We start from the raw sequence: 27,675 nt of genomic DNA, 5'->3' as shown, positions 1-27,675 counted from the left end.
AGATGACACAACTTGCTGAAATGGCCAAATTGACTTCTTTGATGACAGAAAAGACCATATGTTAGTTGGGGGAAAGATCAAAAGCAACATGAGAAAATATTATTTTACTGAAAGAGTAGTAGATCCTTGGAACAAACTTCCAACAGATGTGGTAGATACCGTATTTTTCGCTCCATAAGACGCAGTTTTTTCCCTCCCAAAGTAGGATGAAAAATCAGCCCCGTCTTATGGAGCGAAGATGCAGGCAGGGAGGGGGGGGAGGCGCTGGAGCAGAGGGGGCGCAGGGACGGGGACAGGGGGGGGGGAAATCGTCTGAACGCGGTTCCGAGTTGGGGGTTCGGGGGGGTGCTGGAAAGCCCCCCAGGCCTGCTGCGATCTTTTAAAACAGCCGCGCCGCTTCTCAGCTGACTCCTGAAGCCAAAAGCGAACTTCCGCGCTTCAGGAGTCAGCTGAGAAGCGGCGCGGCTGTTTTAAAAGATCGCAGCCGGCCTGGGGGGCTTCCCAGCACCCCCCCGAACCCGCTTCCCAGCTGTTAAGTTATTCTGTTATTGTAATAAATATTTTAGCCCACTTTTTGGCTCAAATATTTTTTTTCTATTTTCCTCCTCTAAAATCTAGGTGCGTCTTATCAGCAGGTGCGTCTTATAGAGCGAAAAATACGGTAAATCCACAGTAACTGAATTTAAACATGCCTGGGATAAACATAGATCCATCCTAAGATAAAATACAGAAAATAGTATAAGGGCAGACTAGATGGACCATGAGGTCTTTTTCTGCCATCAGACTTCTATGTTTCTATATGTAACCTTATTGTTGACTGGAAACGTCTTATAGACAGAACAGAAAAAAATGAACGTATGATTTATGGTTTCTTGGATGAGAAGCAAAACGTTTTCAAAGAAAAACCGGAAAGTCAAATTGCCTCTTGAAAAAGCACCTTTGAGGGAGAGGCTAGAATCTTTTTTCTTTCTTTTCTATTTTCCTTTCTTGCCTGTTTAGCCTTTTCTTTTTTTTCTCCTTATTTTACATTAGGTTGTATTAGTTTTTATCTTCATTTAAAAAAACTTTTAATATGATTTTTAAAAGTCCATAAACATAATTCTTCTCTCCTCTGCCACAAATGGGCCAGAATACCTACGGGACCGCCTTCTGCCGCACGAATCCCAGCGGCTGATTAGGTACCACAGAGTTGGCCTTCTCTGGGTCCCGTCAACTAAACAATGTCTGGCGGGAACCAGGGGAAAAGCCTTCTCTGTAGCGGCCCCGGCCCTCTGAAATCAACTCCCCCCGGAGATTCGAACTGCCCGCACCCTCCTCGCCTTCCGCAAGATTCTGAAAACTCATCTATGTCGCCAGGCATGGGGTAATAGAGCCGGGGTGGCGCAGCAGGTAGAGTGCTGTACTGCAGGCCACTGAAGCTGACTTGTAGATCTGAAGGTCAGCGGTTCAAATCTCATCACTGGCTCAAGGTTGACTCAGCCTTCCATCCTTCCGAGGTGGGTAAAATGAGGACCCGGATTGTGGGGGCAATAGCCTACGGTAGCTCTGTTAAAAAAGTGCTATTGCTAACATGTTGTAAGCCACCCTGAGTCTAAGAAGGGCGGCATAAAAATTGAATAAATAAAAAAATAAACAAACAAACAAATAAATAACTAAATAGATAAATAAATGATCTATCCCTTGGCTAGTAAGATTTATGTATGGTTATGACTGAGTAGTATTTTTTTTTAATGATAGTTTTTAGCCATATTTAATTATTAATTATTCGATTATTAATTATTAGATTCCTTGTACATTGTTTATCATTGCTGTGAGCCGCCCTGAGTCTTTGGAGAGGAGCGGCATACAAATCTAATATACAGTGGAACCTCGACATACGAGCAGCTCTACTTACGAGCTACTCGAGATAAGAGCTGGGGCGTGTTTTAAAAGGTTGCAGCCGGACTGGGGGGCTCGGGGGGGTGCTGGCAAGCCCCCCAGGCCGGCTGCAACCTTTTAAAACACGCGCGCCGCTTCGCAGCTGTCTCCTGAAGCCGAACGCTAACTTCCGCGTTCAGCGGCAGCGTTTTTTTTTTTTTTTTGCACGGATTAATTGACTTTACATTGTTTCCTATGGGAAACAATGTTTCGTCATACGAGCGTTCCGACTTACGAGCCTCCTTCCGGAACCAATTAGTCTCGTAAGTCGGGGTTCTACTGTATTATTGTTGTTGTTGTTGTTGTTGTTGTTGTTGTTGTTATTATTATTATTATTATTCAGCAAGAAAGGCTTTCCTTTTAGGGAAAGGGCTAAAGAACCCCCCACCCCTCCCAGGAGATGGGTGGGTGCAGTGGTTAGAATGCAGGTTACCAGTTCTATTCTCACTGGCTCAAGGTTGACTCAGCCTTCCCTATTTCTGAGATGAGTAAAATGAGGCCCCAGATTGTTGAGGGCAGGAGGCTGGCTTTCTAAATCTCTTAGAGAGGGCTGGAAAGCACTGTGAAGCATTATATAAGTCTAAGTGCGATTGGGGGAAAGATTAGAACTAACGTGAGAAAATATTATTTTACTGAAAGAGTAGTAGATCCTTGGAACAAACTTCCAGCAGACGTGGTTGGCAAATCCACAGTCACTGAATTTAAACACGCCTGGGATAAACACAGATCCATCCTAAGATAAAATACAATAAATAGTGTAAGGGCAGACTAGATGGACCAGGAGGTCTTTTTCTGCCGTCAGTCTTCTTCTATGTTATTCCTAGGCTGACCGTTGGGCTTCTTCAGAATTCTTTCTGCCACAGAAAAGGCCTGAAGGCATAGGGACGGTTCCCTGGACCCTTTGTCTGGCCGCTGCCTGCATTCATCCCAGCAGCAGGAGCAGCTGCCCAGGAAGTCACTCACGTGAGAGAACTCGGGCTGGGATGGCAGCACAAGTGAGTCTTGAGGAACCGGAACAGAGTCTGCAGCCTCCACGGGTGGGCTTTCCTGCTTTCCTAGTTAAAATTGTGAAAAGGGGGGAAAATTAGAACCTCTAGAACAGTGATTTTTCAACCTTTTTTGACCCACGGCACATTTTTTACATTTACAAAATCCTGGGGCACACCACCAACCAAAATGACACAAAATGACACCCTAAGACACTCTCCTCTCTTTTTCCATCCCTGTCTCCTCCCCCCTTGTGTGTGTGTGTGTATACACCCTCTTGAACCATTTCAAAAAACAGGTGAGGGCTGGGGGGATTTTCTCTCTTATTCTTTGGGTGCTTTTTATCATATGCTTTAAATCAAGAGTCACTTCTCTCTCGCTTTTGTTTCTCTCTCTTTCCTCTCATTCTCTGTCTCAATCATTTTCTCATTTCTCTTTTTTCCTCCCCTTTTTGCTCATTTCTCTCTCTCTCTCTCTCCCTTCCTCTCCTTTTCTCTCTCTCCCTCTCTTTCTTTCTCTCTTGCTTTCTCTCTTGCTCTTTCTCTGTCTCTCTTGCTTTTTTTCTCACTCTTGTTTTCTCTCTTTCTCTCTTTTCTTTCTCTCTCTTGCTTTCTCTCTCTCTCACACTTTCTCTCTCTCTTGCTTTCTTTCTCTCTCTCAGCAAAAAGTTGTGAGACCGGAACCTGAGCTTCCTTCTTCGGGGCACACCTGACCATGTCTTGCGGCACACTGGTTGAAAACACTGCTCTAGAAAACGGACTGCACTCTGAGTGCCGCGATATATTCCCTACGGGGCTGTCCTTGAAAAGCCCCCAGAACTTTCACTTAGTTCCACTGGTTCAAATGCGATGCCCTTGCGCCAGTCTAAATTGGCACACCCTTCAGCTTTCTGGCAGGGGCTGCGCTGGTTCCTGATCTGCTTCTGGGCACAATTCAATGCGCTGGTTATCAACCTTCAAAGTCCTACCAGGCTTGGAGTCAGATCATTGGAAGGACTGGTTAAATGCAACTCCCCACCCCCAGAATGGGGGAGGCAGGGTCTGCTACAGGTCCCTTTTCTCAAGGAGGTCCATCTAGTGCAGGGGTGTCAAACCTGATGTCATTGAGGGCTACGTTAGGGGGAGGCCAGGATGGGTGTGATCAGGGTCGGGGGTGCCTCTGCCAGCAAAAAGGGCCCCGGGCTCCGTTTTCAGCTGCAGTGGCTTCCTGCAATCCTTTGCTGGTGAAAACAAGAGTTTGGGAGGGCTGGCCATGGTCCTTGTGGCCTCCATTTTCACTGTCAGAGGCCCCATGGACCAGTCTTTGGCTTCTAAGTATCCCACGGGCTGGATCCAGGCCCCGCCCCTTGAGTTTGACACCACTGATCTAGGGGAATCAAGAAGAGCCTTCTTTGTGGTGGCTTCATATTCTCTTTCAAAGGACCCCTTTGAAGACATGATTTTGTCAGAGGCCCCATGGACCAGTCTTTGGCTTCTAAGCATCCCACGGGCTGGATCCAGGCCCCGCCCCTTGAGTTTGACGCCACTGAACTAGGGGAATCAAGAAGAGCCTTCTTTGCGGTGGCTTCATATTCTCTTTGAAGACATGATTTTGTCAGAGGCCTCATGGACCAGTCTTTGGCTTCTAAGCATCCCACGGGCTGGATCCAGGCCCCGCCCCTTGAGTTTGACGCCACTGAACTAGGGGAATCAAGAAGAGCCTTCTTTGCGGTGGCTTCATATTCTCTTTGAAGACATGATTTTGTCAGAGGCCTCATGGACCAGTCTTTGGCTTCTAAGCATCCCACGGGCTGGATCCAGGCCCCGCCCCTTGAGTTTGACGCCACTGAACTAGGGGAATCAAGAAGAGCCTTCTTTGTGGTGGCTTCATATTCTCTTTGAAGACATGATTTTGTCAGAGGCCTCATGGACCAGTCTTTGGCTTCTAAACATCCCACGGGCTGGATCCAGGCCCCGCCCCTTGAGTTTGACACCACTGATCTAAGGGAATCAAGAAGAGCCTTCTTTGCGGTGGCTTCATATTCTCTTTCAAAGGACCCCTTTGAAGACATGATTTTGTCAGAGGCCCCATGGACCAGTCTTTGGCTTCTAAGCATCCCACGGGCTGGATCCAGGCCCCGCCCCTTGAGTTTGACACCACTGATCTAAGGGAATCAAGAAGAGCCTTCTTTGCAGTGGCTTCATATTCTCTTTCAAAGGACCCCTTTGAAGACACGATTTTGTCAGAGGCCCCATGGACCAGTCTTTGGCTTCTAAGCATCCCACGGGCTGGATCCAGGCCCCGTCCCTTGAGTTTGACACCACTGATCTAGGGGAATCAAGAAGAGCCTTCTTTGTGGTGGCTTCATATTCTCTTTCTTTGAAAACATGATTTTGTCAGGGGGCCTAAGGGAACCGAGGGTGCTAACATAGAACCCACTAAATGGCCTGTCTGGTTGTCGTCACCAGGGGGGCAAAGGCTTCTGGGCTTCTACTTTTGAGGTTTTGCTTTGGTACGTCTCCCAAAGTCATTGTGAGTGAGTTGGGCGGCCATGTAAATTTTCCTAAACGAAAACAGGGAGGGTGCATTCCTTCAGTTAGAGCAAGTAAAGGAAACCCCTGACTGCTGCGCTGCACCGCCACTCCAAATGTAAGGTCAAGTCAGTCCTCGGGGCCTTTCCCCCCAAGGACCAAGGAGAGAGAACCAGGACATCCCCATGACAGAACCATCGTAACTGATCCTGGCCAAACTCATCTGGCAAAAGGGGATGACGTACCTTCTGCCTCTTGTTCGGTTGGGCTTCTTGGGAGGATAAAAGGCACTGGTTGTAAGACATCAGAAGTTGTTTTCGCAAGACCCGAAGCACAACTAAGGAGGAAGAAAAAACAGATGAAGATCTGAGCCGGGGTGGCGCAGCAGGTAGAGTGCTGTACTGCAGGCCACTGAAACTGACTGTAGATCTGAAGGTCAGCAGTTCAGATCTCATCACCGGCTTAAGGTTGACTCAGCCTTCCATCCTTCCGAGGTGGGTAAAATGAGGACCCAGATTGTGGGGGCAATAGCCTAGCTCTGTTAAAAAAGTGCTATTGCTAACATGTTGTAAAGTCGCCCCGAGTCTAAGGAGAAAGGCGGCATAAAAATTGAATAAATAAAATAAATAAAATAAAATCTCCAGCTACACCCCGTCCTTCTACTTCGACCATCGGAAGACAAACACAAGGCTGGAGGAATAGGAGAGCAAAGGCCTCCGTCCTCAACCAAACCATCTCAGAGCACAAGTGTTCTGGTCTCCAGATCTGACAGCCCAACTTCAAAATGGGCTGCAAGTACAGTGATCCCCCGGTTATTGCGTCCCCGACCATTGCGAACAGGGTAATTTGCGATTTTTGAACCCGGAAGTCAAAACACCATTTGAGCATGCGTGCCCTTTTTTTCTATGGGCACGCATGCGTAGATGGCGCCCGGCAGATCAGCTGCTGGGCGGCTTCCCTGGGTCTTCCCCCTCTTGCTGGCGGGAGGGCGAGCATCAGCAAGGAGTTTCCCCACCGCCCACGCAAACTCCTCGCTGCCGCCCGCCCTTCGCCCGCCCACGCCGTTCATTCTCGCCGCTTCCCACCTGAGTCCTGAAGCGAATTCGTTTCAGGACTCAGGTGGAAAGCGGCGAGAGCGAGCGCTAGCGAACGGCTTGTCCGCCGCCCGCTCGTGCGTCCCGCACCCACGCCGTTCATTCTTGCCGCTTCCCACCTGAGTCCTGAAGCGAATTCGCTTCAGGACTCAGCTGGAAAGCGGCGAGAGCGAGCGCTAGCGAACGGCTTGTCCGCCGCCCCGCTCGCACGTCCCGCGCCCACGCCGTTCATTCTCGCCGCTTTCCACCTGAGTCCTGAAGCGAATTCGCTTCAGGACTCAGCTGGGAAGCGCGAGCGAGCGGCGCCAGCGAACGGCTTGTCCGCCGCCTGCCTGCCCGCTAGCGAGGAGCCGAAGATTGGGGGCGGGGCGGCTGTTTTAAAACATCGCCGCCAGCATGGGGGGCTTCCTAGCAGCCCCCCAAACCTGGGTTGGGGGTCCGGGGGGTGCTGGCAAGCCCCCCATGCCGGCGGCGACGTTTTAAAACAGCCGCGCCGCCCCCAATCTTCGGCTCCTCGCTAGCGCTGCGGAAGTAAAAACACCATCTGCACATGCGCAGATGGTGTTTTTACTTCCGCAGCGCTACTTCGCGAAAACCCGCTCGTTGCGGGGGGTCCTGGAACGGAACCCTCGCAACGAGCGGGGGATCACTGTAATTTCAAGTTTTAGAGCCAACCTTGAAACAAGATAGTGACAGCTGTCAGCCTGGATAGCTTCAAGGCAGGATTAGACAGATTCATGGATGCCAAGTGTATCATAGGTGGTTATTGAAACGGATGTGCCGCCTCTACGTTGGTTGAGGAAGGCAGGATTCCCTTGAGTACCATTTGTTGGGGGTCAGAGGAAAGGGAGGGTCTTGCCTTTTCTTTCTGCTCAAGATTCCCATGGACAATTGGTGGGCCACTGTGTGACACAGAATACTGGACTCGATGGGCTTTGGCCTGATTCAGCAGGGCTCTTCTTAGGTTCTTATTTTACACACCTCAAATTTTCAGAGAAGAGCCAGAACCCAAACAAATCATGGAACCCAAAAAGGAGGAGGGAGAAGGGGCAGCAAAGCAAAGGAGGTGATCAAATAAGGAGCCACCCCAAAAGTCAGACGCCTATAAAGGCATCTCAACAGGAAGGACACAAAGTTAAGACCCTGATAAGATGGAGTGGCTGTGGGTTTTGCCTCCCAAGGACAAGCCCATCTGTCCGTCCATTACCCTGGGGGGGGGAATCATTGACCCCCTCAGAGAGGGTCCGCAACTTGGGCGTCTTCCTCGATCCACAGCTCACATTAGAGAACCATCTGACAGCTGTGGCGAGGGGGGCGTTTGCCCAGGTCCGCCTGGTGCACCAGTTGCGGCCCTATCTGGACCGGGACTCATTGCTCAGTCACTCACGCCCTCATCACCTCGAGACTCAACTACTGTAACGCTCTCTACATGGGGCTACCTTTGAAAAGTGTTCGGAAACTTCAGGTCGTGCAGAATGCAGCTGCGAGAGCTATCATGGGCTTTCATAAATACGCCCATGTCACACCAACACTCCGCAGTCTGCATTGGTTGCCAATCAGTTTCCTGTCACAATTCAAAGTGTTGGTTATGACCTATAAAGCCCTTCATGGCATCGGACCAGAATATCTCTGGGACCGTCTTCTGCTGCACGAATCCCAGCGACCGGTGAGGTCCCACAGAGTTGGCCTTCTCCGGGTCCCGTTGACTAAACAATGTAGTTTGGCGGGACCCATGGGAAGAGCCTTCTCTGTGGTGGCCCCGACCTCTGGAACCAACTCCCCCCGGATATCAGGGTTGCCCCCACCCTCCTTGCCTTTCGTAAGCTCCTTAAAACCCACCTCTGTCGTCAGGCATGGGGGAATTGAGATATTCCCTTCCCCCTAGGCTTATAACATTTATGCATGGTATGTCTGTTTGTATGATTGGTCTCTTAAATTGGGGTTTTTTAAATTACTTTTTATATTAGATTTGTTATATTTGTTTTTTTTTTACTGCTGTTAGCCGCCCCGAGTCTGCGGAGAGAGGTGGCATACAAATGTAATTAATAAATAAATAAAAATAAATAAAGGAGCAGGCATCCATCGGAAAGACTTACTTGGAAAGAGGCCCCTGGCCAGAGAGCTGAAGGACGTGCAGAGGATCGGGCGGAGTGGATAAGGGGGGACTGGCCTCTTCCAGTCTTGACAGGGCGCATCCACTGCCTGGAGTTATTCCAATTGAAATCAAAATACACATGAGAGTCGCCTCAAAACCCAGGTCCCAGCGGCCAGGGCTGCTTTCCTGCACCTACCCCAAACTGCAAAAGACCTCTGACCCTCCGCATGGCTGGCTGTGGCTGGCTGGGAGAGGCCTCACATTCTCCAGCACTCAGGAAATGGGATTGTACGCTGCCCAGAATCCACTAGGAATTGGACATCTTAGAAGTTATATAAATGGAACTAAATTCAACATCTTCGCCTGGAGAAGCTGCTTCCTGAGAAGCCAGTCAGGAGAGAATCTAGTGCCCGAGAACTGGGGCTCTCCAGATGCCACAGGGGAATGACAAGACCCCCTCCGCTTTGAGAAACCCACAGCCCTGTTCATCACTGCTGATATTCAAAGCTGTCTGCACAGGGAAGGGAAGAGCCTTCTCTGTGGCGGCCATGGCCCTCTGGAACCAACTCCCCCCAGAGATTAGAATTGTCCCCACCCTTCTTGCCTTTCGTAAGCTCCTTAAAACCCACCTCTGCCGCCAGGCATGGGGGGACTGAGATATCCTTTCCCCCTAGGCCTTTACAATTTTATGCATGGTATGTTTGCATGTATGTTTGGTTTTATAATAAGGTTTTTTTTTAGTTGTTTTAGTATTGGATTGTTACATGCTGTTTTTATTACTGTTGTTAGCCGCCCCGAGTCTACGAAGAAGGGCGGCATACAAATCAAATCAAATCAAATCATCAATAAATAATAAATGCTCCAATGTTCACTTTGGAACAACCGGTGGCAACAACAATACATTTACTTGCTTATCATGCTGAAAACCGATGTTTTGGTGGTGCAAGAAGTGCAAGTGGGCATTCAACATTCCATCTGAAATGAGACCGCTAAGCGCCTCCCCCCCTTTCTGTCTCTGCCGGTGGGGGGGGGGGGGGCTGGCATTTCAGCTCTGAACAGCAGGCTCTGGCTGCTCTCCCCAAAGTGATGGGACAGGACCAAGAGGTTTTCATTCCACTTACACTTAGCTCACAAGACATACACTGTCTGTAAAATCTTTCTCACCATCCTGCTTAAAATTACTATTCATTAAAAAGTTGGTCTAGAGAAAGGAGTCACTTGTGGGGCCCCAGGTGGCTCTGGACCTCCAGGTGGCCTCCTCTCTCAGTGGTCACCTGCTCCTCAAGTACCGGGGTAAGCAAAAGAGGCCAGCCTGACTTCAGAGTGGTGACCCTGGGCAAGGAAGAGATCACAACTCTCAGGTCACCTGTGGAGCTGTTCTGGCCAAACATGTCCTCCTGTGTCGAAGAGACAGCCTCAGCCTCCTCCAAGGACCAAGGGTTCTTCACCGGGGGTGTCCTCTCCAGGGGGAGACAGGCAGGCGCCGGGATCTCCGGAGCTTCCTTATGGGGCTGCATTACTCCAGGGACGTGGCTGGACACGGAGCTCGCACTGGGGAATTCAAGAACAAGTGTAGTAGATACTTGGAACAAACTTCCAGCAGACGTGGTAGATAAATCCACAGTAACTGAATTTAAACATGCCTGGGATAAACATAGATCCATCCTAAGATAAAATACAGAAAATAGTATAAGGGCAGACTAGATGGACCATGGGGTCTTTTTCTGCTGTCAGACTTCTATGTTTCTATGTAACAAATGTTTCCCACAGGCACCAAATAGTCACTCTTCAAGCAATCAAAACAAATGGGACACACATCACACATACAGGTGAGGCTGAGAGAGTTTAGGCATTTCAATTGCAGGTAGTTAGAGAGAACTGCAAACCAGGTCATCTGAGAAAGGATTGAGAGAAACCGGGTCACTTAGCCCGGAGAAGAAAGGAATTGTGGTGGCGTATGTCAATGGCCTGAAGGGATGCTAAACAGACCAACAGCATCCTTCATCCCAGAGTCACAATAATCCTCAGGTTCAGGAAGGAAATTCCAGGGGAAAAGGAGGAAAAGCATCTTAATGGCAGGAGTAAGACACTCTCTGAGTCTGTCTGTCTGCATGGTTCCTTCCACCTGCCTATCTCTTGTCAAGGTCCAGTCCCTCGAGGAATCCCCCGCCTCCCTCAGGGTCTCCCCACCGGCCTGGCCTGGCTCAGGGTCCCCCCTTCAACGGCACCGTCTCCCAGGGCCCTGCAAGAGGACCCCCCCACACACACACACGCAAGGCCTAGCTTCTTGAATGAGATCCCCCTCCCCACATGGGAATTTTGGACCCCCGCCCCAGTGGCCTAGAAGGGCTTTTGCAAAAGAGGAGCCCCACCCCCGGGCTCCTTTGGGCCCCCTCCGCCTGCATTTCTTTCAGTTGTGCTGAGCTGCCCAGCTGAGGGGAAGAGAAAGAGGAGCCATTTACCTTTCCGGAGACTCCCGGCTGGATTCCCTTCCTGGGGGGCAGCCCGCTTTCTCTGGGTCGGCAGGTGGCACTAGGGAAGAAGCGGGGATTGAGGGTCGGTTATCGCAGGAGTTCTGAAACGGCCTCCCTGACGCCACCGGCGCCGGAGAGGAGCCGGACCAGAGCCGGGGAGGGGGCGGGAGAGGCCGCGAAGCTCCCGCAGGCTGCGCTGGGCGCTCTCGCAGCTCCTGGGAGGCCAACGGGGCCATCAGCACGTCCAGGCGCGCATCGGCCGCAGAGCCCCTGTGGACGGACGCCGCGGCCTGGATTTGACCCGGGGCTCCCCCTCCTCCCGGCCGCGCCCACCGGGCCCGCTTACCGCCATCGCGAGGCTGGGCCGGCAAAGGGGAAGGGGGCCCATTTCGCCAGGCCGCCTCTCCGCCGCCGCCCCCGCCGGCCTCGTCCCGCTCCTGCGCGCGCTCCCCATCCAGGCCGGGCGGGGGCGCCGCGAGGCGGAGGAGGGCACCGTCCGCCCGCCCCTCCCCTCCACCGGCCCCCGGGAGCCCCAGCACCGGGCTCAGCGCCCCCCCGCCCCGCTCCGGCTCCGGCTGCGAGTCCTCCACCAGCAGGCGAGGCGTGTCGCCCATCGAGCAGGCCGAGCCCGAAGGGTCCATGGCGGCACCGGCGGCGAGGCGGGGGGGGCGGGGCGATGAGGCAGATCTGCGCAGCCGCGGGGCGCTCGCGCGGCCCCCCCTTCCCGGGGATGCACGTGCGCAGGCGCAGCAGGGTCCCCGCGGCCCCCTCCGTGCGAGCCGCGAGCCCGTTAGCGGCGGGCGGGGCCTTCCCAGGGCGGGAGGGGCGGCCCGGGCTGGGACTCCACGGGGAGCGGGAGCGGGCTCCTCTCTTCGCCCCCCTCCCGGAGTCCCTTCCCTAGTCAAGCGGGGCGGCGTCCCCGGAGCGGGAGGGGCGCCACGCCCTTTTCCAACTGAGGGAGCGGCTAAGACGGGTGGGGGAGACACATCTGAGGGGCGGAGGTAGGCGGGGCCACCTGCCCTCAGGGGGATGGAATCCGCCCAGGCGTCCGCGCGCCCCGCCGCCTCGGACAGAAGGGGCTCCTATGGGGCTTCCGTCCCTTCTGGGCTGAGACGCGGCGGCGTTGTTGGGGGCCCAGCCGTGTCCGTCCCGCCGACCGCCTCCCTCCAGGCCTCCCTGCCCTCCACCGTCCCTCCCGGAGTCCCTCGAAGTTCTCCGGCCGGCTGCATCTCGGGCTGTTCTCCAGCCAGGCCTGCCTTCCTTCCTTCTCATTAGGTGGCCCCTTAAGTCTTTTGAGTTTCGTCCGCAGCGTCCGGCCTTCGAGAGAGCAGCGGGGGTGGATCGCCTCGAGGACTGACCAATTGGACCGCCTTGCCATCCGAGGGACTGTCAGGAGTCCCCTCCAGCCCCAGAGTTCAAAGCCGCCCAATTGCTACTGGGGAAACTATGCACCCTTGACCATGGGCCCTTTTGTTGGCAGGGCCATGCATCTGCTTTTTAGTATGCTGTCTAGATTTCCCATCCTTTTCCTCCCCAGGAACTAGCGTCTTTTAATTTCTTGCCTGCAGCCCCATTTGTGGTGATCCCGAAGCCCAGGAAAATAATTTGCCCAATTTCTTCCCCATCTATCTGCCAGGAATGGAGAGGGCCAGATGCCATGATCTTGGCTTTCTTAATGTTGAGCTTCATGCCAGCTTTCGCACTCTCTGTCTTCACCCGCATCAAGAGGCTCTTTGGTTCCTCTTCACTTTCTGCCATTCAAGTGGTAGCATCTGCATATCTGAGATGGTTGATATTTCTCCCGGCAATCTTAATTCCAATTTTTCATTCATCTAGCCCCGCCTTTCTCATGATGTGCTCTGCAGATAAGTTAAATAGGCAGGGTGACAGTATACTGTACAGTCTTGTTGGAATCCCTTCCCAATTTTTTTTCCATGTCCATTTCTCATAGAAACATAGAAGATTGATGGCAGAAAAAGACCTCATGGTCCATCTAGTCTGCCCTTATACTATTTACTTTATTTTATCTTAGGATGGATATATGTTTATCCCAGGCATGTTTAAATTCAGTTACTGTGGATTTACCAACCACGTCTGCTGGAAGTTTGTTCCATGAATCTACTACTCTCAGTAAAATAATATTTTCTCTGTTGCTTCTGATCTTTCCCCCAACTAACCTCATATTGTGCCCCCTTGTTCTTGTGTTCACTTTCCTATTAAAAACACTTCCCTCTTGAACCTTATTTAACCCTTTAACATTTAAATGTTTCCATCATGTCCCCCCTTTTCCTTCTGTTCTCCAGACTATATAGATTGAGTTCATTAAGTCTTTCCTGATAAGTTTTATGCTTAAGACCTTCCACCATTCTTGTAGCCCGTCTTTGAACCCATTCAATTTTGTCAATATATTTTTGTAGGTGAGGTCTCAGAACTGAACACAAGTATTCCAAATGGGGTCTCTCCAGTGCTCTATACAGCGGGATCACAATCTCCCTCTTCCTGCTTGCTATACCTCTAGCTATGCAGCCAAGCCTTCTACTTGCTTTCCCTACCGCCTGGCCGCACTGTTCACCCATTTTGAGACAGTCAGAAATCACTACCCATAAATCCTTTTCTGAAGTTTTTGCTAGCACAGAACTGTCAATACAATACTCCGATTGAGGATTCCTTTTGCCCAATTGCATTATTTTACATTTGGAAACATTAAACTGCAGTTTCCATTGCTTTGACCACTTGTCTAGTAAAGCTAAATCATTTGCCATTTTACAGACGCCTCCAGGAATATCAACCTATTGCACACTTTAGAGTCATTGGCAAAAAGGCAAACCTTCCCTACCAAACATTCCTCTAACATCATAGCAGAAAAATAAAATGAAATATTAAATGAAAGTATACACCCAGACCAGAATAGTAGTGAATATATTAGAGTACTATAAAGCCCACCTAGAAAAACAAGTGGCCCTAGTCTTTTTGGATGCTCAAAAGGCCTTTGATGGTCTAAATTTATGGTTCAGCAAATTGGAGGCATGAATTTTGGAGATAAATTTGGGGATATGATTGAAGCAATACATATTACTCCAAAGGCAAATATATTATTCAATGGGAATATTACATTTCAAATCAGGAAAGGAGTCTACCAGAGATGCTCATTGTCACTTCTATTTTTTATACTGACTTTAGAAACACTATTAGAATCAGAGCAAATCAAGATATAAAAGGAACAAGGATTTAAAAGCAAGAATATAAAGTTCAGGCTTTCGCTGATGATCTGGTCTTTTTTATTGAGGAACCACTGGAAACTCGCCCTATTTTATTTTTTAAAATAGAAAACTCTGGAGAGGTATCGGACCTTAAAATTAACAAAGAAAAGATTAAAATGTTAGTTTAAAATTTAACAATGAACTAGAAAAAAGAATTAGAAGAGGAAATGGGATTACAAACTAAGAGGATCAAATATTTAGGAATTTGGTTAACAGGAAGATGCTCCTCAATAAAAGATGATAATTATATGAACAAGAAAAAAAGGCCTCTGCTTCCCAGCAATTTGCCAAACAGCAAACGCGCAGATGATATACACCATCACTCCATGAGCTGCATTGGTTGCCAACTAGTCTCCCAACACAATTCAAAGTGTTGGTGTTGACCTTTAAAGCCCTACATGGCTTACGATCTGATTACCTATGGGACCGTCTCTTGCCTCATGTATCCCATCGACCAGTTAGGGCCCACAGGGTCGGCCTTCTCCAGGTCCGTCAGCCAGACAATGTTGGCTGGTGGGCCCTAGGGGAAGGGCCTTCTCTGTGGTTGCCCTTGCCCTCTGGAATCAACTCCCCCTGGAGATCTGTACTATTCCCACTCTCCCAGTCTTCTGGAAGAGCTTAAAAACACATCCGTGCCAGCAGGTATGGGACTGCTGAACTTGGTTACTCTGCCAGCTTGCCTTGATTTCATGGAACTTACATTCCAGGTTCTCTTTACAGAATTGGACGTTCCTCTCACCACCAGATACAGCCACAGCAGAGCGTCCATTTGTTTGTTTATTTGATTGATTGATTGATTGATTGATTGATTGATTTGATTTCTACGCCGCCCTTCTCGAGACGACTCAGGGCGGCGTAGAACATTATAAGTGGAACAATATGTAAAGAAATCTAAATGATTATAAACATTATACAAATTACTAAAAACTATTAAAACCCTATATTCACTCATGCGCATTCATCCAATTCAACCATACCTGGTATCGGCTGGGGACGGTCTCACCACTCACGGGCCAGGCCCCCGTGTCTGCCGGCAGAGGTAGGTCTTAAAACTTTACCAAAGACCAGGAGGGAGGAGGCGGTGCATATTTCTGGAGGGAGTTTGTTCCAGAGGGCCGGGGACGCCACAGAGAAGGCTCTTCCCCTAGGCCCCGCCAGAAGACATTGTTTGGCCAATGGGACCTGGGGAAGGCCGACTGTGGGACCTAACCAGCCGCTAGGATACATGAGGCAGAAGACGATCTCAAAGATAATCTGGTTCTAAGCTATGTAGGGCTTTATAGGTCTTAACCAGCACTTTGAATTGGGCCCGGAAACCAAATGGCAACCAGTGCAGCTCACAGAGTGATGTTGAGATGTGGGCAGAATCTTGGGAGCCCCACAATAGCACTCATGGCTTCATTTTGCACAATTTGTAGTCTCCAACAATCTTCATAGACAGCCCCATGTAGAGAGCATTGCAGTAATTCAACCTCGAGGTGATAAGAGCTTGAGTGACTGAGAAGTGACTCCCTGTCCAGATAGGGCCGCAATTGGTGCACAAGGTGTACCCTGTGAACGCCCCCCTTGCCACAGCTGAGAGACGGTCTTGTAAGCTCAGCTGTGGATCGAGGAGGACGCCCAAGTTGTGGACTCTCTCTGAGTGGGGCAATGACACCCCCCTAGGGTGATGGACCCATTGTCCCTGGGAGGCAAAACCCACAGCCACCCTGTCTTGTCGGGGTTGAGTCTGAGCCTACTAACGTCCATCTCGACCTTGACAGCCTCCAGACACTGCCACATTTCTTCCACTGCTTCATTGAGTGGACACAGGGTAGAAATGCATAGCTGAGTGACATCAGCATACTTTTAGCTTTGGCCCAGTCGACACCCCCACAAAAGAGATGTGTCACAAGAACCACAGCCCCATGGAGCACCCTGAAATTTGGGAATTGCCTCCTGGAGATCTTTCCAAGATAATCACCCTGAGCTCTTCCGTGAGCCTTTAACCCTGTCTTTTCCAACCTTGGCAACTTGAAGATATCTGGACTTCAACTCCCAGAATTCCCCAGGCAGTGAACACTGCTTTAACCAACCCTACCGACTCTTAAGTACACATTCTCAGACATCAACTCTATATGTTATGGTTTGCTAACGGTTTTATAAATTTTGTATTCAAATTTGCATACAATACTTCAAATAAGGGTTATGTCACATTCACCTACTTTCTGAGTTCGTTTTTTGAAGATGTGAACCGGTACACATGGATGGGTGCAGCTGGGACGGGAGAAGAGGACCGGCCCGCTGTGGGTATGAGGAGGAGGCAGGGACAGGGAGCCGGCGGGCCAAGGCTCGGGCTGGGGGTGGGGGAGCTGCTTTATAAGCTCTTCACAAACAGGCCCGGCTTTGCCCTGAACGGGCAGCTGCTGGAATCCGCGGAAGGTCCGAACTCCTGCGGGGATCGGAGTCTTCTCCTCTGCTGCGGGGCCTCCGCGGGGATTCTTGGCTCCTCTCATTGACGCGTGTCTGCAGGTCTCGAGCTGTTCAAGTGAGGCGCCCGAGAACTGGGACGTACCCTCGCCCGCACCCCCTCGCCGCTTCCTCCCTCGCCCCGCTCGACTCACGCCGCAAGTCCTCGGCCGCCTCCCGAGCGCGGGGGGGCGGGGGGAAAGAGCGGCTGGCGAGTGTCGCAGTGGCGGTGGGGCGACCTCTCCCCCCAGCTCGCAGGGCCACGTGCCACCCTGGGCGGCCGCCCCCTCGGAGCCCGGTGAGGCGTCCACGGGGCGGGCGGGGCAGGGCGGCTGCTGCGAGGCGCCAGTCGGGGCTGCGGCGATGGAGGCGGCCGGCGGCGGGGGGCGGAGGCGGCAGGCGCTGCTGGCCCTGATCGGGGAGGTCGCGACGGAGCCCGAGCGGGAGGCGCTGCGCCACAGCCTGGAGCGCGGTAAGCCCCGCGGCCTCAGCACCTCGGACAGGGGCCGGGCGGGCGACGGGGCGGGCGGGTCTCTCCGCAGCGGCTGGCGGGGACTCTGCGGCTGGCCAGACTTCCCTGGCCCCGCTCGCCTGCCGAGAGAGCCGCGGGGGAGTCTCGGCGGGCTTCGGGCGGACCCTCGAGGCCGATGCGCAGCCCCTCCGCTCGGCCGGGGGCTGGACTGGAGGACCGGGAAGAGACGCCCCCCTCCCTCCCCTCCTTCCTCCCTTCCAGAGACGCCGGGAAGGCCGAGCGGCCAGGGGCGCTCCGGGCCAGGGACGGTCGCGGGGAAGGCGGGCCGGGGACGCTGGGCTGAGGGCCGCCCGGCTGGAAGTGGCCAAAGCCCGCCCGCACCTCCGAGCCCGGGTCCCGGCCGGGGAAGCGATGCCGGCAGCCTCCAGCTAGCCAGGGGACTTCTGGCCGGGGCGTCTGGAAGCCGCGGGGAGTCGCAGCGTGTCCCCCCCCCGGCCCCGCGCGGTGCAGCGACGGCCCGGGGAGAGAGCGAGGCAGGGCGTCCTTTCCCGGAGCAGCGGGCGGGCCGAAAGGGCGGGCGGTTCCCTTGGGAAGAGCCGCCGGGGCCGCCTTGGCTTCCAGGGGGAGCCGCTCGGGGGGCCTCTCGGGCCGGCCAACCAGCGGGACCAAAAGGCCCCTTCAGGCAACGCAGCCCAACCCGCCGCCCGGAGCAGAACCCCCATCCCCGCTCGGAGCCCGCGACGGTCGGGAGGGAGGGACCCCGGGCTTACCGGCCACCACCCCTTGGAGACTCTCAGGGGGCTGTAGAGGTCGCTCTCCCCCACTCCCGGCAGCCTTCGGAGTTGGTCCGCCAGCTCCCCTGGAAGCCTCTCCGGCTCTCCCCGCGCTGCGCCTCCCTCCCTCCCTCCTCTTTCTTTCTTTCTTTCTTTCCTTCCTTCCTTCTCTTCCTCTCCCCCTTCCTCCCTTCGTTCCTCCCTCCCTCCCTTCTTTCCATCTTTCCCTTCCTTCCTTCTCTCCCTCTCCCCTTCCCTCCCTCCCTTCCTTCCTTCTCTCCCTCTCCCCCTTCCTTCCTTCGTTCCTCCCTCCCTCCTTTCCATCTTTCCCTTCCTTCCTTCTCGCCCTCTCCCCCTGCCTCCCTCCCTCCCTCCCTTGGAGCGGCCGAAACTCTAATGGGCTCTTCCCGCAGCGGATCCTGAGGCTTCGGTGTCAGGAACACTCCCCCTTCCCTCCGTGGAGGAAGGCGAATCCCCCGCCGGTGCTTCCCCCTCTGCTCAAGCCCCTCCCGTGCAGGGAAGGAGGCGCCCGTCCGCTGGCTGGTGGTTTAATATGACTCTTCAGGGTCAGTCAAAATGCAAGAATAAACTCCATCCTTCCACCCGCTGCCTCCCCTTCCCAAAAGAGTTCCAGTTCTTTTGATTGTCTACCTTTGTTCTAAAGCAGATCCAAATATTTGAAGTCTGTGTAGCTTCCTTCACAGTCTTATTAAGAAAGGTACTTAAGCAAAAAATGAGAGAGTTGATCTGACAATATCCTTTTTTCTTTAAAAATGGATGCTTATTTTTGATAATTACTATGTAGTATTTCAAGATGCTTAAAGATCGCTGTTTTTACAATCTGATTTTCATTAAAATCAATTATCCAAACTGGGCACAACTGATTAGGATATGAAAAATACACACAGGATGATCTCAAAGGTGCTTTGTCAAGAGGCACCTGGACTTCCTGGTTTTTCTTTCAAGATGCTTCACTTCTCATCCAAGAACTTCTTCAGCTCGGTTCATATCAGATCAGAACAGACCAGAAGTTTCTTGGATGGGAAGCAAAATGAAAAAATGAAAAACCAGAAAGTCCAGCTGCCCCTTGAAAAAGCTCCTTTGGGACAGTTGCCACCTGGATGACTGAGAAGCTCCAAAGACATACATAGAATTGACAATAGGAAATTATGGGATTTTTTTTAAAAAAAGACTATATTTAAAAGTGACAAGTGTTTGAGCTTGAACTAGATATAGAGATGAAAGAACTGCAGGTACAGGTGTGAAGGTCTTGGCATATTTGGGTTTCTTCCCATGTAAGTTGCCAGAAATCTCTGAAACTTACACAGGAACAAACCCGAATATGCCAAGACCTTCATACATATATTCCAGTTTTTGTTCTATATGATCTATTCAGCTATGTTCTCTGTAGATTGTTCTTTTATGATATATTTAATGTCTTGGTATGTCTGCTCTGTATCTTTAGCTCCACTCATTTCCATTTTACAGTCCAACCAATTTTAAAAGAAAATCCAGGGGACTATCCACATCTTTTACAATCTTTTTTATTTGCTGGGCAATATCCAACAAAAAGGGGAAAAAATCACAAATTTGCAAAGTTCTCCTCTTGGCAGCAGATGGCGCTCTTGCTTCAGTATTGCTTCTCTTCGTTTTGCTAATAATCCAAATTTAATCATTTTAAATTGTAAATCCTAAAGATATATCGGTGAGTAAATAATAATCAGTTTAATAGTAGTAAGTTACTAACAAATTCCAAATCGAATTCCAGTATTTAAAAAAGTACCTTTCCAAAGCCACCTCTTCGTTTTGAGAGTTCAATTTTTAAAAAATATCTTAGTTTCCTTTCAACAGTTCTCTTAAATATTTATAATTTCCTTTTAGTGTATTTTTTCTGCTGCTGGCACATAGCTCTAGTGACTTATGCACCCTTTTCACACTTAGGACCTTCGCAGCAGCCCGATGATGGCAGGAACAAAACTTTGCTGCCATTTCATATTTATGACTGTTGCTGTGTGTCCTGAGGTTTATTTATTTATTTCTTAGATTTGTATGCTGCCCCTCTCTGCAGACTCGGGGCGGCTAACAACAGTAAAAAGACAATATAAACAAATCTAATATTAAAAGTAATAAAAAAAACCCAATTTAAAGAACCAATGATATATACAGACATACCATGCATAAATTTTATAAGCCTAGGGGGAAGGGAATATCTCAATTCCCCCATGCTTGATGACAGAGGTGGGTTTTAAGAAGCTTACGAAAGGCAAGGAGGGTGGGGGCAACTCTGATATCCAGGGGGAGTTGGTTCCAGAGGGTCGGGGCCGCCACAGAGAAGGCTCTTCCCCTGGGTCCCACCAAAGTTACAAGGTTACAAGACTCCCTTTTGTTTCTAACTGATCCACGCCTAAGCATGAAAATGTGCTGCTCAGACATTATACTTTTCTGCCCACACCGAAAAAAAATTAGAGGGAACATTGACTGCCACAGAGAGGCCTGATGCTTTGGGCAAATGCCCACAACCACCAACTAGGCCGTAATCCCTGAACAGGGGGGCCCAAGGAAGAAACCAGGCAACATCTGGGGAACTGACCCTCTTCCTCAGAAGAATGCCTCTTTCTGCCAAGAAACCTAAAAATTCCCATCTTCACCCTGACCTATTTTCAATCAGCTAGAATCTGGTTTGTCTTGGTGTGACATTTAGCTGTTACCATAGATTCAATTGTGGTTAAGGGGGTTAGAGTTGATAATCGTGGTTTCTTGTAGGACAAGAAAAATGTGCTATAGAGTTCTGATCTAGAATTATCAGTTTTATTCATGTAGCTCACATATTTGGGAGGGCATTATTATTTCATCCTGGCTATTTTAATGGGATTAACCCATGATTGCCATCATTAATCAAAGGTCATACATTGGCACAAAATTATAAACAATGCTGGGGGTCGTAGTCTTCACCCACCTTGGTTTTCTTCTTGTGTTCTCACCAAATGGCAGGACCCAGGGGAAGAGTCTTCTCTGTGGTGGCCCTAACCCTCTGGAATCAGCTCCCTCCAGAGATTAGAACTGTCCCTACACTCCTTGCCTTTTGTAAACTCCTTAAAACCCACCTCTGTCGTCAAGCGTGGGGGAACCGAGACATTTCCCCCTGCCTATGTAGTTTTAGTGCATGATATGACTGTATGTATGTTTTTTATATTGGGGTTCCTTGCTTTTAGTTTTTTAAATGTACAAGTGTTATTTTAGATTTTAAATTATTAGATTTGTCAATGTATATTGTTTTTGTCACTGCTGTGAACCGTCCCGAGTCTGCGGAGAGGGGAGGCATACAAATCTAATAAATAATAATAAAATAATTATAAAGAGAGAAACATCTTTCAGCTGTGGCGAGGGGGGCGTTCGCCCAGGTTTACCTGGTGCATCAGTTGTGACCCTATTTGGACCGGGAGTCACTGCTCACAGTTACTCATGCCCTCATCACCTAGAGGCTCGACTACTGTAACGCTCTCTACATGGGGCTACCTTTGAAAAGTGTTCGGAAACTTCAGATCGCGCAGAATGCAGCTGCGAGAACAATCATGGGCTTCTCTAAATATGCCCATGTCACACCAACACTCCGCAGTCTGCGTTGGTTGCCAATCAGTTTCCGGTCACAATTCAAAGTGTTGGTTATGACCTATAAAGCCCTTCATGGCACCGGACCAGATTATCTCAGGGACCGCCTTCTGCCGCACGAATCCCAGCGACCAGTTAGGTCCCACAGAGTGGGCCTTCTCCGGGTCCCGTCAAGTAAACAATGTCACTTGGCGGAACCCAGGGGAAGAGCCTTCTCTGTGGCAGCCCCTGCCCTCTGGAACCAACTCCCCCCAGAGATTAGAATTGCCCCCACCCTCCTTGCCTTTTGTAAACTACTTAAAACCCACCTCTGCCACCAGGCATGGGGGAATTAAGATTTCTTCTCCCCCTAGGCCATTACAATGGTATGCCTGGTATGTTTGTATGTGTGTTTGATTTTCTATATTAAGGGGTTTTAATTTGCTTTTAGTATTTATGGGATTTAGGATTATTATTGTATATTGTCTATGATTGCTGTTAGCCGCCCCGAGTTTTCGGAGAGGGGCGGCATATACATCCAATAAAACTTGAAAACTTGAAACTAAAAAAAATGAGTCATATCATCACTGATTTGGCACAAGTCTGAAGTAGTGTAGACTTTCCTGCCTAAGCAGGGGTTGGACTAGGTCGACCTCCAAAGTCCCTCCCAACTCTGTTGTTGTTGCTGCTGCTGTTGTTTAGAGCTTGCTGGCTTTTAATGCCAGTTTGTGTAACATGGCACTCTTCATCTACATTTTAGCCGATTGAATTGCGCAGAATTAGGTCTTGAACATTTTAAACTTTAAATATTAAAATGTAATTCAATGTTGTCGTGATTCAAAGTGCAGCCAATTACAGATCAAAGTCCCCAAAAACTCAGTCTAGAAAGCAGATGGAATTGCGCAGAATTCACCAGCTCGTACAGAGAATTTGCGCAGAATTCACCAGCTCGTGCAGAGAATTTGCGCAGAATTCACCAGCTCGTGCAGAGAATTTGCGCAGAATTCACCAGCTCGTGCAGAGAATTTGCGCAGAATTCACCAGCTCGTGCAGAGAATTTGCGCAGAATTCACCAGCTCGTGCAGAGAATTTGCGCAGAATTCACCAGCTCGTGCAGAGCCGAGGCCAGAGAAATAAAAGCTAAACTAAGCACAATATACTTGACCAGTCAGTTTCTCAGTAATCGATTTCTCCTGCAGCAAAACAGCCGTTGGATTCGAGGTTTATTCCCGGATTCCTCAGAGGCTGCTGAGGTTGGGAAACACATGTAAAATAACCCCAGGGAGGGGCTGGGGTAATCTGACTCTGTCCATGACCAAGAACCACATCTTGCTGAAGGAAAGTAGGTTGAGAATAATAATAATAATTAAATAATCAAGAAGAATCAGATTTTGATAAAATTTGGGAAAGGATTTATATAGGCTTGAATAAAAAGAATACTAAATGAATGGGATAGAAAGAAATATATATAGAAACATAGGAACATAGAAGACTGATGGCAGAAAAAGATCTCATGATCCATCTAGTCTGCCCTTATACTATTTTTTGTATTTTATCTTAGGATGGATCTATGTTTATCCCAGGGATGTTTAATTTCAGTTACTGTGAATTTACCAACCTCGTCTGCTGGAAGTTTGTTCCAAGGATCTACTGTACTACTCTTTCAGTAAAATAATATTTTCTCATGTTGCTTTTGATCTTTCCCCCAACTAACTTCAGATTGTGCCCCTTTGTTCTTGTGTTCACTTTCCTATTAAAAACACTTCTCTCCTGAACCTTATTTAACCCTTTAACATATTTAAATGTTTCGATCATGTCCCCCCTTTTCCTGAATCATGAATTGATTCTCTTACAAAAGTTTTAATATATGAAATTTTTTTTTAAAAAAATATTCTCTGTATTGATCTTACAAATTTTAGTGTTTTCTTTTCTTTATTAGAAAAACTTCTATTTTGAGCGGGGCAATTGTAACCCCTGTATATGTTCAATATTTGTTTGTTTTGTTTGTGTTTTTATGAAAAATTAATAAAAATATTTTTTTTTAAAGAGAATAGTAATAATAATCAGTGTTCCCTCTAATTTTTTTTTTTGGGGTGGGCGGAAAAGTATAGTGTCTGAGCGGCAGTCCCTTCGGGACTGGGCGGCACAGAAATATTAAATAAACAAACAAACAAACAAATAAAAAACCCACCCTGTTTTGCCTCAGAGAATTTCAAAATAAAATACTGTACTGTGTGTCTATAACAGTGAGCTCATAATAGGGCAACTCTATCAATATCAAAATGCCACTTAAATAGTTGAGCTAGTTTCAAACTAGATTTTGATTTTCTTTCTCTCTTCCTTATTCCCATTCTTTTTCTTTCTCTTTTCCTTCCTCTCTTTTTTCTATCTGTTTCTCTCTCTTCCTCTCTCCCTCTCTCTCTCCTTCCCTCTCACTCTTTCCCTCTCGGCTTCTGGGCAGGTTTGGAAAACTCTGAGTTGATGATGATTTTTAAGTGAGCAATTGCTCACTGCTCAGCTTAGAGGGAACTATGATGATGATGATGATGATGATGATGATGATAATAATAGTAATAGTAACAACAAAACAACAACAACAACAACAACAACAACAATAATAATAATAATAATAATAATAATAATAATAATAATAATAATAATTTATTTGATTTGTATGCTGCCCCTCGGAATAATCCTGCACGGAGAGGCCTGTATTCTGAGCAGCTCCTGACAGCTGGGAAGAAAACCACATGGGGAAAAGGGAGGGGTCTCACTCTTTTCCTGCATAAACCCCATTGCATCCCTCTGATCGTGAGCTACTCAGCCTCATTTGCTGAAACAAACAAACAATTGCCATCATTTAAAGTGACCTTGACCTTATTTCTCCCAACAGGCCTTCGCTCCTGGGACGTTGACCTTCAATTCTGCGACCTGAATAACCAGCTCAAACTCTTTCTCACGTGTCATCTTGCCCACTTTTCATCAGAGGTCAAAGGTCAGAGTCTGTTTCTTCATCTTTTGACATTCCAATAAGCCTTGTGAATACGATAGGGACCCAGGTAAAAGGCAGAAGCCTCCATAAATCAGGGGGCTTGCAGGGTCTCCCCACTTGCCCCGAGACCTCTGCACTTGAAGGGATCCAAAATATGGTGGTTTGTCTGTCAGCCCCTGGGAGGCAGATGGAGCAGCTTTGCCTGCAGTCATCACTTGGGTGCGGTGGCTTCTTTTTGGGCCCGGGTTCATGAGATGCTTGTTGACTTTTCCACTGGGCCAGCCGCTGACAGGCACTTGGGTTTTGCTGGGCAGTTGAAGGCTGACCAGCTTTGGTCTGCCCAGATCAGTTTAGGTTGTGAATTGCTGATTTAATATTCACTTTCAAAATTGGCCTCCTCCTATGCGGGTTTTCTTCCTCAAGTGCATGGCCAGAATTATATGTAATATTCCTGGGATTATATGAAAAATAGCCAGGGTTGCATTCTCTTTTTAAAAATTTAATATTTTAATGATTTTTTGAAAGATATTGTTCTGTCGGGCTCTCTGGTAGACTCCTCCCAAAAATTCACAGGTACAAATTTCAGACACACACACACATTTGAAAATTCAAAACAATGTTCTTTATAATGAAAATTCACTTAACCTAAGCCCTCTTTTGGTATAGCAAAGAGCACTCGTCTCCAAACAAACTGGTAATTTGTACAAGTCCCTTATCAGCTCTGTGATACTTAGCTTGCAGCTGTGAGGCAATTCACAGTCCCTCTTTTTTCACAAAGTGAAACACACTTTGCTCTGGTTTAGTTGCAAAGCGGGGAAAAATCAGCACACAAAAGGGCAAATGGGCAGGGCACACGGCAGGGGTAACTTACCTTATTTTCTCTTTCTGGTTTTTTTGTTTCTGCACATTTGTGAAAGCAAAAAAAGCCGGAAATCGCGCATCCTTGTGTGAGATTTGGCTTCTGTGCATGCACAAAAGCAGAATCCTGTGTGGTGTCCGTCCATGTGCACTCCCGGCCCCGTCCTGGTGGTGCGGGGAATGGTGGCCCATCGCTGAATTAACTACATGAAGTAATATGTTTATGCAGAAAGCCATTTGTTCCAGATGGATTCAATCTTTTAGAGAATGCAAGTTTTAGGCACCAACAGCGGAAGGGGACTTTGAGTATTCTAGGAGGGGGCTTATTCCATCAAATATCTGATACAGTGGTAACTCTACTTAAGAATTTTTCTAGATAAGAACCGTGTGTTCAAGATTTTTTTGCCTCTTCTTAAGAATCATTTTCTACTTAAGAACCCGAGCATGGAAAAATTTCCCAGGAAATTTGAGAGCGGCACGAAGGCCCGGCCAGTTTCCTGCCATTCCCCCTTTAATCCCAGCCATCTCGGGCTTTTCTGGGCTGCCAGAGGAGCCTTTTGGTGGCACTTAAGGAGGCTTTGGCAGCCCAGAGTGAACAAAGCATTTTCCTTTCTCTGGGCGCCGCCTCGGATTCCCTCTTTTTTAAAAAAAGAAAGCCTTAAAGTTTTGGATTTTTTAATTCCCCTTACCTCACTTTCTTCCTTCGGCAGCAATTGTCCTCCTCCTCATCTTCTTCCTCCTCCTCCTACCCAAATTCCGAGCTTTTATTTCTTTCCTAATGGGTTTGCAGGCATTATTTGCTTTTAGATTGATTCCTATGGGAAAAAGTGCTTCTACTTAAGAACCTGGTCACAGAAGGAATTATCTGTATCTGTATCTGATATACCTATTGAATATTTTCCTTCCCATGCTAACGATTCAAGACCACCTCCCATTAGTCCTATGAACTATTCTTTAGGTCAGTTAAACATACATTTCCAATCCTCCACTGATCAAATCCAGATTCCTTTAGGCAAATTCATTCCATCCATGTGTATGAAGTGCTACACTTTGTGGGTTATAAGTCTGTCATCTCGATATTTGAAACCCTCCGAAATGAAACGTTCTCCCGCATATGATGCTCTTGGTGTGACTGGCCAACTCTAGCCCTTTTCTTCCCCTTGCCTGTTCTTCCAGGGGGGAAGAGGCTGGGCGAGGGAACCAGCTTCCTTTGCAGATAAGGGGATGCAATTCCTTTGGTACAAATTTGTCATTTATTAGCAGAGGTGAATGGAAATATCAAAGGCGTACAACGCTCTACAAAAAAAGTATTCTTTATTTTTTACATCACCACCATCATATATGTTGACCATTGCATTATTCTCCAGATTGGTTTCTTGTGGCCAAAGTCATCCTCTCATCAAAGATGAGAAATGAAATTCTAAAGAAAATCCAGTTTAGAGAGAATGAAAGATGGAGACCATTCGGGAAAACTCCGGGAATCGGTGCCGACGAGATGGGTCATTGGAGAAAAAGTGGGGCGCCTTTCTTGGATTCTGGCTTTATTTCATATATATATAATATTGCAGAAGTATGCGGTCAGGAACGGGGCTTTTCTTTGGCTCTTCTTTATTCCCAGCGGCGCCTGCACGGAGCCCGGCGGGGTGGGTGTGCTCCCGGGGTTCCTCCCCGTCCATCTCTCACCTCTCGGGGACCACGAAGCGCCCCACCTTCCCTGCACCAACCAGTGCTTCGGCCCGGAGGAGGAGGGGGGGAGCCGGGCCGCCGCCGCTGCTGCGGGGCTGAACTTTCCCCTCGCCTTCCTCCCCCGGAGAAGGAGCCCCTTTCGGGGGGGGGCGACCGGATCGCAGTGCCCGGGAGCCTGCCGGGGAAAGCCGGCCAGATTCGCCCGAGGATGCTAGGGCGGCGGCTAAGGCGGGCATCCGAGGCTGGACATCCCGAGCAAAGGTACCGCGAAAAGCCCTCGCGCCAGGCCGGGGATTCAGGCGCCAGGCGGGTCCCTGCGGCCGAGGCGCCCGGACGGCCAGCGCTTGAAACGTGCGTCTTTGGGGCGGGCAACCGGGGCAGCCGGCGGGCGGGGAGGGCTGCCGGGGAGACTCTCCGTCCGCGGGGAGGCGGGCCTGGGCGGGCAGGCGCGGCCGCGGCTCACAAGGGGTTACGGCAGCCTGGGCGGGCGGCGGGCGGCTCCTCCTCCGCGCCTTGACAGC

General features: G+C 49.4%; 1 protein-coding gene across 2 annotated transcripts in view; it reads right to left on the bottom strand.

Annotated features, from left to right (window-relative positions):
* The window catches only part of TP53BP1 (tumor protein p53 binding protein 1), a 38,460-nt gene extending 26,591 nt beyond the window's left edge, over positions 1-11,869 (bottom strand). Inside the window, exons 1-6 of one of the 2 annotated variants that reach the window (XM_070763549.1) lie at positions 11,424-11,869; positions 11,066-11,135; positions 9,970-10,154; positions 8,605-8,710; positions 5,660-5,751; positions 2,881-2,972 (exon numbers count right to left, since the gene is read on the bottom strand). In XM_070763549.1, coding sequence (XP_070619650.1) covers positions 2,881-2,972; positions 5,660-5,751; positions 8,605-8,710; positions 9,970-10,154; positions 11,066-11,135; positions 11,424-11,718 — 840 coding nt within the window. In that variant the 5' untranslated portion in view covers positions 11,719-11,869. The remainder of the gene's footprint in view (positions 1-2,880; positions 2,973-5,659; positions 5,752-8,604; positions 8,711-9,969; positions 10,155-11,065; positions 11,136-11,423) is intronic. The other variant, XM_070763548.1, reaches the window with a different exon arrangement.
* Positions 11,870-27,675: the final 15,806 nt, after the last annotated feature.

Source organism: Erythrolamprus reginae, chromosome 10, assembly GCF_031021105.1.
Source record: "Erythrolamprus reginae isolate rEryReg1 chromosome 10, rEryReg1.hap1, whole genome shotgun sequence".
NCBI lineage: Eukaryota > Metazoa > Chordata > Lepidosauria > Squamata > Dipsadidae > Erythrolamprus > Erythrolamprus reginae.
Note: the sequence above shows the minus strand (reverse complement) of the source record. Positions and strands in the feature narration are given on the sequence as shown.